The 8,429-nt window shown below is 44.7% G+C and overlaps 1 protein-coding gene across 1 annotated transcript; it reads left to right on the top strand.

Annotated features, from left to right (window-relative positions):
* Positions 1-416: 416 nt before the first annotated feature.
* LOC119310690 (zinc finger MYM-type protein 1-like) lies at positions 417-3,054 on the top strand. Its single transcript, XM_037586348.1, has 4 exons — positions 417-423; positions 518-619; positions 1,118-1,401; positions 1,489-3,054. Exons 1-4 carry the CDS (start codon positions 417-419, stop codon positions 3,052-3,054), a joined length of 1,959 nt encoding a protein of 652 aa, XP_037442245.1.
* The last annotated feature ends 5,375 nt before the right edge of the window (positions 3,055-8,429 follow it).

The raw sequence follows: 8,429 nt of genomic DNA, 5'->3' as shown, positions 1-8,429 counted from the left end.
ATCGATCTCCACTACCTGATCGATCCGCCCCTGAAAAAACTTCCTATCGATCAGATCGCTTTCGCTCATTCTCACGTCACGCGTGCCGTCGATCAGGGCCGTGTTGCCCTTCTTTCTTTCTTCACGTCTCGCCCGACGGTCCCTGTGTTCGCCTGAAGCGCCGCCGCCCGCCGCCGCCGGCCGCTGCTCCCAATCTCCACTCCTCTGTCCTCTACAGCTCTACTCCGTCAAAATTTAAGATTCGTTTCACAAAATTGATCTGTAAGTAGTACTAAAGCCAATTTCTTCATCTAATTCCTATTGTACTAGGGTTTGTTTGACGTATTGATTTGTTTAATAACTGCTTGAAGGTTGTGTGGGTAATCTAATCACCTGGATTACAATTTAGATTAGGCCTCAAGTCACATCCCATCATAATGTCAGGTAAGCTAACAAGAAAGATTACAATCTCTTTGTACTGTAAATTTTTTATGTTAGTACTAACTCTGTTTTGTTATTTGTGTGTTTTAAATTGCAGGTAGTAAGAGTATAATGGAGCGTTTTCTGAATTTGAAAAGAAAATCACCACCACCCACAAGCAATGATCCTAGTCATGATGAAAGTCCATCAAACGTTAGACGTACTATACGCCCATGTCCTTTGCCGGCCACTTCAACTCCAAGCAGGATAGGAGGTAAAGTTAGAGCAGACCAGGTAGATTTGGATAAGCTACCCCACGATCCAGCCGATAGGAGGAGAATATCAGAATATATAGGACCAAAGCTACAAGATGAAGTAAGGCGGAGATATTTGATTAGAGGTCCGCATAGGCCACAACCTGGCTTCAAGTATCCACAGAAGAGGATAGGCAATATTTTACGCCGGTTTAATCATAAATGGTTTGGAGACTATCACTGGCTAGAGTACAGTGAGGAGAAGCATGCTGCCTTTTGCTTACATTGCTACTTGTTCAGAGATTCCATTGAAGGACAAGGAGGGAATGACGCATTTGTAGTTGACGGTTTTGATTGTTGGAACAAGCCGGAAAGACTTCGTGACCATGTGGGCAAATCTCCTAATAGTTTTCATAATACGGCAGTCAAAAGATGTGATAATTTGCTGAAACATAACCAATCAGTTGTTATTGCTCTCGACAAGCAAAGCAAAGTCACTGAAAAGGAGTATATGATTCGATTGAACAATTCCATAAGTGCTGCTCGATACTTGCTGCATCAAGGTCTAGCATTCCGTGGTCATGATGAATCAGAAGAGTCTAAGAGCAAAGGAAATTTTCGAGAGTTATCAATTCTTTTGGCAGAGCAAAATGTGAATACAAAGAGAGTTGTGTTAAGAGATGCGCCTGGAAATAATAAACTGATAGCTCCAGAAATTCAGAAGGACATTGCTGAATGCTATGCAGAGGTAATGATTGATTACTATTATTATTATATCTTACAAATGATGACATTACCTATAGTACTGTTCAAACTAATTTTTTTATTTGTGCAGATCATAGTCAAATCTATTGTTGCTGAAATTGGTGGTGGAGTTTTCTGTTTATTGGTTGATGAGTCCGCTGATGTTTCAGGCAAGGAACAAATGGCTGTAGTTTTGCGGTATGTCGACGAGTTCGGAGCAGTCCAAGAAAGACTTATTGGTGTTGTTCATGTGAATGAGACATCTGCTTCATGTCTCAAATCCGGCATTGATCAGTTGTTCAAGAAGTATGGATTGAACGTAAAACAAGTTCGAGGCCAAGGGTACGACGGGGCTAGCAACATGAGAGGTGAGTTCAATGGCTTGAGAGCTTTGATCATGAGGGAGAATAGCTCAGCATATTATGTTCACTGCTTCGCTCACCAACTCCAGTTAGTCATTGTGGCAGTAGCTAAAAAGAATGATGATGTTAGTGACTTCTTTGACATGATAGCCCTTCTGCTTAATGTGGCCGGAGCTTCTTGTAAACGAAAAGACTTGATTAGGGAGAGTCAGCAAGAAAGAGTGAAGAAAGGTATTGGTTGTGGACAACTTAGTACTGGAACGGGATTAAATCAAGAGCTATCACTTCAAAGAGCTGGAGACACTCGTTGGGGTTCTCACTATAAAACTCTTCGGAGCATACTTAACTTGTTCCCAGATGTTATTGAAGTACTCAAGTATGTTGAAAAAGATGGGCCAAGTGATGCAAAGAAGCGTCAAGCTCGTGGTCTTTTAGATTATGTTACTGATTTTGACTTCGTGTTTCATCTACACTTGATGTTTCTTATCTTGGGACATGCAAATGCTTTATCTCTATCTTTACAGAGGAAAGATAAGGACATCTTGGAGGCTATGGTAGAGGTGAAGTTAACCAAGCAAAAATTTCAGAAAATCAGAGATGACGGTTGGGAGTCTCTATTGGAGAGAACTCACTCATTTTGTGAGCTGTATGATATTCCTAAGTTGGATATGGAAGAAGAGTATATAGACCGGCATAAACCAAGGAAAAAAACCAACCGCACTAACTATCAGCACTACAGATATGATTGCCTCAACCCTGTTATTGACTTGCAGCTTGCAGAGTTCAATGATCGTTTTAATGAAGTAAATTCGAGCCTTCTTACCCGAATGGCTGCATTCTGTCCAAAAGATTCCTTTGAAGCTTTCGATGTTGAGAGCTTAGTTGATTTGGCTAAGTCCTATCCAGATGATTTTGATTCTATCCAGTTGAAGGAACTTGCTCATGAGCTTCCTTTCTACATTGATAATGTGCGAGCAGACGAAAGATTTACAGGCCTGAAAACTATTTCTGAACTTGGTAAGCTGATGGTTAGTACAAATAAGCATCTTGCTTTTCCTTTGGTCTATCAGCTCCTGAAGCTAGTATTAGTGCTGCCTGTCGCAACTGCATCAGTGGAGAGATGTTTCTCTGGAATGAAAATAGTGAAGATTGTGCTACGTAATCGCATTGGTGATGATTTCATGAACTACTGCATCATTTGTTTCTTGGAGCAAAGACTTCTATATTCAACTTCACGTAAGGATGTAATAGATTACTTTTTGAAGATGAAAGAACGTAGAGGTCAAGAAAAATAGAGAGGTAACTACTTTTGTAATCAGTTTTAGGATACATTCGCAACTATTATTATTTTTATTTATGTCAGGTTACTAAAAAAACATTATAGACATGTTATACGAGGTACACATTTTTGGATATAAATTTTCTACCTTGTTTTTAATGGGACACATTAGTGTTACTTGTTTGTGTTGACCCCGGCGACCTTTTATCCTGGCTTCGCCCCTGGCACATAATCATAATCATTTAAGCGTTGCAAAGAAAGGTTTGATAGTCAACAACCCATGGGTGACTACTTGTAATTAATTCAGGAGCCCACCACAATCACCATACTCATTATCGGAATTTCTAATCAACGGCTGTGCCCAAGAGATACTGTTTCCAGCAGTTGGCAATGTTATGGAAGAGGAAGAAGAATTAACGATTTGCAGGCATAACTGAACCAATTGCTTACTTGTTTCCGGAACACACAATGCCGATATTTGATCCAAACCGAGAAACAAATCGCTGAGCAAAATCCACAAGAGTTGTCTCGATCCAAAACCACCACCACTACTACCGCTACTACTTTTGCTACCCCAGGACAAGTAAATCAAACAAGCAAAAAATCTAGCTAGATCGAAAACCCCTAACACTGCTAGCACTACTTTTTGCCCCGATGACGGCGTCGGGCGGCGACAACTACCAGGAAGGAGGGCCCAAGAGGGTCTGGTACTCTGTCCGCGCGTTAGCCATCTCGTTGAACGCGGCCTCACGGTCCGTCAGGATCATGAGCGGCAACACCAGCACCAGGAAGCTCGTCCCTGCGATCCATGCCGCCTTCCCCGTGCTCCGCGTCAGCTTCCAGGCCACCGTCCCCGCCTGGCGCCCCACCTCCGCTGCGCACGAGCACGCTTCGCGCCCCGTCTCCGCCGCGGTCGAGCACGCCTGGCGCCCCTTCTCCGCCACGGTCGAGCACGTCGGCCCAGCCGCCGCCGCCAGCTTCCGCCCCTGGTCCGCCACCGACGACGCCACGGCCGTCCACGTCGTCATCGCCGACTCCATGTGATGCTGGCCGCCGCTAGCTCTCGGTTGGGACGTCGATCGATCGGGTGTCGAGAGGAGGATCGCTAGGGTTTCTTAGGCCTCGAGAGTTTCTCCGTGGGTTTAGGGTCCAGCGCCGCGGCGTCGGGTCTTGTACTTATAGTAGTTGAGGAACGATCAGATTTAATTTGGGTCCGAAGCCGGCCTGTGTCCTAACTTGACCTTCAAGAAAGAGACTTTTCCAGTTCAGTTAACGGAAACGAGTTGGAGACTTGCCCGTTACCAGGCGTACGCGTGCAACGTCGACAACTCCGGCCAGGGCGCGAAACAGGTGGATCGGCCTGTCAGCAAAGAGTACGTAGCTGGTACCAAGCTCATCTCAGAGGTGATGTTGTCAACGGCAGCGACTGTGACGCCACCAATGCAGCACTTCCATGGCAACACCGCGTGAGCTCGCCAAACTCCTCTAATGAAAAAAAAAATTCTTTGCCCCATTGCATCATGGCGCCTGTGTTGCAGCTGCTTCGGCGACCACCACTTTGCAGTATGTTTGTTGCAGCATCTCGGAAAAAACCCCTTTGCAGCATCCATGGTGTCTACCCAGTTTCCTTTATGCATGTAGCTTGTCAACTAGTCATGTTCGCAGTTAGCTTTCTTGTAGCACTGTACTGCTAGCTTCGTCCTGGTTTATTAGTCTCATATAACACGGTAGATATTTTTGCATGTGGTGTTCATAAGGCTCGCGACGTGCCTCCTGGACTCTAGTATGTACCATGTCATGTTAGAAACGTCTGCATGCATAGCCCTGTAAATAAACTTACCTACTCCATCCGTCCTCGGACAAGTGTAAGTTTAGCACGAAATTTGTCTATAAAAGAGTGTACTTCTAACTTTCTAATGCATTTTAAAGAAGAAGAAATATTTCTCTCACGTCACAGAGCCGGGAATCAAGCCCAATAACATTCAACACATGGTCTTCTCATTTTGTACATGCACTTAGCTCATTAGAGGTGAAGGAATTAAAGAAGAGGGAGATAGTGGATTGTGCCTTTTCAATGCTTTTTCTATCCTTGGGAGCACTCCAAGCTTGGGCTCCCTGAACAATATTTTTCTCAAATATTTCTCAAACATTCAAAATTTGTTTTTTTTTTTTTGCCATGAGCTCTTCGAATGTCCAAACTTCATCAAATTTTGCGGAGACTGGGCCACAGGGGCTTCAAGCGTCGGGCCGAACCGCTGGTCAAGAGACTGCGACCTCAAGGAGCAACGCACCGCGGCTGCCACGTGTTGGGAAACATAGTAGAAAACAAAAAAGAAATCGTCCTACGATCAATCAGGAACACTATTAAGATGCATACAAGGTTTATATCGGATCGTTGTCAACTATGAGTTGTTGCGGAAGGAGATTAGGTGTAGATCGTCGATGAAGTCCCTCGAACCGTTCACAAACGATCTCTCAAACCGAAGACCAAAAGTATGAGCCCTCTACGGATTGCACGCATACGGTCTTCACGATCCAGTAGCGCTTCGTCGTCCAAAGCTAGAAGTTACCTGATAATTAGAGAGAGAAGACGAGAACCGCGTAGAGTTTCTCTATTATGAGTAATGATACGTCTCCAACGTATCTATAATTTTTTATTGTTCCATGCTCTTATATTATCTGTTTTGGATGTTTAATGGGCTTTAATATGCTCTTTTATATTATTTTAGGGACTAACCTATTAACCGAAGGCCCAGTGCCAGTTTCTGTTTTTTTGTCTGTTTTAGAGTTTTGCAAAAAAGGAATACTAAACAGAGTCCAAACGGAATGAAACCTTCGCGATGATCTTTCTTGGACTGAAAGCAAACCAAAAGACTTGGAGATGAAGTCGGAGACGTAACGAGGAGGCCACGAGGCAGGAGGGCACGCTCAGGGGGGTAGGCGCGCCCCCCACCCTCGTGGGCCCCTCGTAGCTCTACCGACCTAGTTCTTTCGCCTATATATACTCTTATACCCTAAAAACATCAGGGGGACCCACGAAACCACTTTTCCACTTTCCCACCTTCTGTACCCATGAGATCCCATCTTAGGGCCTTTTCTGACGATCTGTCGGAGGGGGATTCCATCATGGAGGGCTTCTATATCAACATCATTACCTCTCCGATGAAGCATAAGTAGTTTACCACAGACCTTCGGGTCCATAGTTATTAGCTAGATGGCTTCTTCTCTCTATTTGATTCTCAAAACAAAGTTCTCCTCGATGTTCTTGGAGATCTATTCGATATAATACTCTTTTGCGGTGTGTTTACCGAGATATGATGAATTATGGACTTATGATCAAGATTATCTATGAATATTATTTGGTTCTTCTCTGAATTCTTATGTGCATGATTTGATATCTTTGTAAGTATCTTCGAATTATCGGTTTAGTTTGGCCTACTAGATTGATCTTTCTTGCCATGAGAGAAGTGCTTAGCTTTGGGTTCAATCTTGCAGTGTCCTTTCCCAGTGACAGTAGGGGCAGCAAGGCACGTATTGTATTGTTGCCATCGAGGATAACAAGATGAGGTTTTCATCATATTGCTTGAGTTAATTCCTCTACATCTGTCATCTTGCTTAATGCGTTACCCCGTTCTTATGAACTTAATACTCTAGATGCATGCTGGATAGCGGTCGATGTGTGGAGTAATAGCAGTAGATGCAGGCAGGAGTCGGTCTACTTGACACGGACGTGATGCCTATGTTCATGATCATTGCCTTAGATGTCATCATAATTATGCGCATTTTTATCAATTGCTCGGCAGTAATTTGTTCACCTACCGTAATACATGCTATCTCGAGAGAAGCCACTAGTGAAACCTATGACCCCCGGGTCTTTTTTCCATTATATTGCATCTCTTTTCCATATTATTGAATCTCGTTTACTATTTTGCAATCTTTACTTTCCAATCTATACAACAAAAATACCAAAAATATTTACTTTATTATCTTTATTAGATCTCACTTTTGCGAGTGACCGTGAAGGGATTGACAACCCCTTTATCGCGTTGGTTGCAAGTTCTTGATTGTTTGTGCAGGTATTTGGTGACTTGTGCATCGTCTCCTACTTTACTGCATAACCCTTTCCTCTTCAAAGAAAAATCAACGCAAGTTCAAGAGGTAGCAGGCAGCAACGCAGCAATGCCTCCAAGAACGTCAATAATGCTCGCAGCCGCCGCCAACGCCGCTCACAAGCCCACGGTTGAAATGGGGTCTACACCCAAGCTTCCAAACACAAAACGCGCATCGACGTCAGCAAGTCCAACAAACATCACCGTCACCGACAAGTCCGCCCACCAACGAAGAAGCTCACCGTCGTAGAAGCCAAATGCACTGTGCGGAGGCTGTGCATGGACACCCACCAACACCATAATGTGAAGATCCAATTGTATTTGCTTTAATGCGTATAGTCGTTGTTAGGTGGTCTACGAATCTGGATGTAATTTTTATTATTTCCGGTGTTTGTTTTACTGCCACGATTGATGATGAATAGATTGAAAGTTTTTCCAAAAAATAAAAATGAATTGATGCGTGTTTTATGAGGGGGTGGATCTTTTTTTTAATGAGGGGGTGAATCAGCTGGCATCAACAAATAAACATTTTCTGTTGTAGAAAAAACATAAAAAAATTCAATCAATATTCATTCCTACAGGCGAGTCACATTTTTCATTTGTCCTCGCAAAAGAAAAGAAAAAGCGAAAACAGGCAACCTCGACACGGCGGATAGAGTTTGCTGCGCAGCGGGCTAGGATTGAGCTTCCTTATCCGGGAGGAGGTCGTCGATGAGTCGCCAGCGGTGATCTGGGCCAGGGCGGCAAGAGGTCGTCGAGTCGGGGCGGCAGCGGAATGGGGCTGCGGCGGGGGTCGGAGGTCGCGGAGGTGGCCCGGCCGACGCGACGCAGCTTCCTCATCCTCTCATTGGGGCTCTACATTCCGGCCCCTTCCAATGTGGTTTTAGCTCAATCCAATCCAATCCAATCAATCAGGGATGAGTTCGCAAAGCTATCGCCATAGCTCCCACTTGGGGCGAACTCAGCTCGAAACAGGCTTTTGCCCCCGCTTTATAGATAAAGCACCAACCGAACAAAGTACACGGCCGAACGATACAAGGTGGCGAGGCAGCCCTCTGACAAAGCAGATCCCGAGATAGTCGGATCACGCAGGGAACTACGATACCAAAGGATAACACAGGGAAGTCTAGATGCAACGCCACGCTACGCCCTAGCACACCTAAGCTCCACGACAACGCCCTCAGGAGGGAGGACGGCGCGAAGCGTCGCCGCTGCAGAGTCCAAAGTGGACATGAGCTTTCGCTCGGAACCCTGGCACGGAGAGAAGATTCACAATGATGTC

The sequence above is a fragment of the Triticum dicoccoides genome, chromosome 5B, assembly GCF_002162155.2.
Source record: "Triticum dicoccoides isolate Atlit2015 ecotype Zavitan chromosome 5B, WEW_v2.0, whole genome shotgun sequence".
In the NCBI taxonomy this organism is placed as follows: domain Eukaryota; kingdom Viridiplantae; phylum Streptophyta; class Magnoliopsida; order Poales; family Poaceae; genus Triticum; species Triticum dicoccoides.
The sequence above is the reverse complement of the archived record's forward strand: the minus strand, read 5'-3'. Positions and strand labels throughout refer to the sequence as shown.

Bases quoted from the DNA above. Each gene is read 5' to 3' on its own strand.
- LOC119310690 (XM_037586348.1), top strand. The intron at 620-1,117 runs GTACTATACGCC...ATAACCAATCAG, and splicing joins AAGTCCATCAAACGTTAGAC to TTGTTATTGCTCTCGACAAG. The intron at 1,402-1,488 runs GTAATGATTGAT...TTATTTGTGCAG, and splicing joins TTGCTGAATGCTATGCAGAG to ATCATAGTCAAATCTATTGT.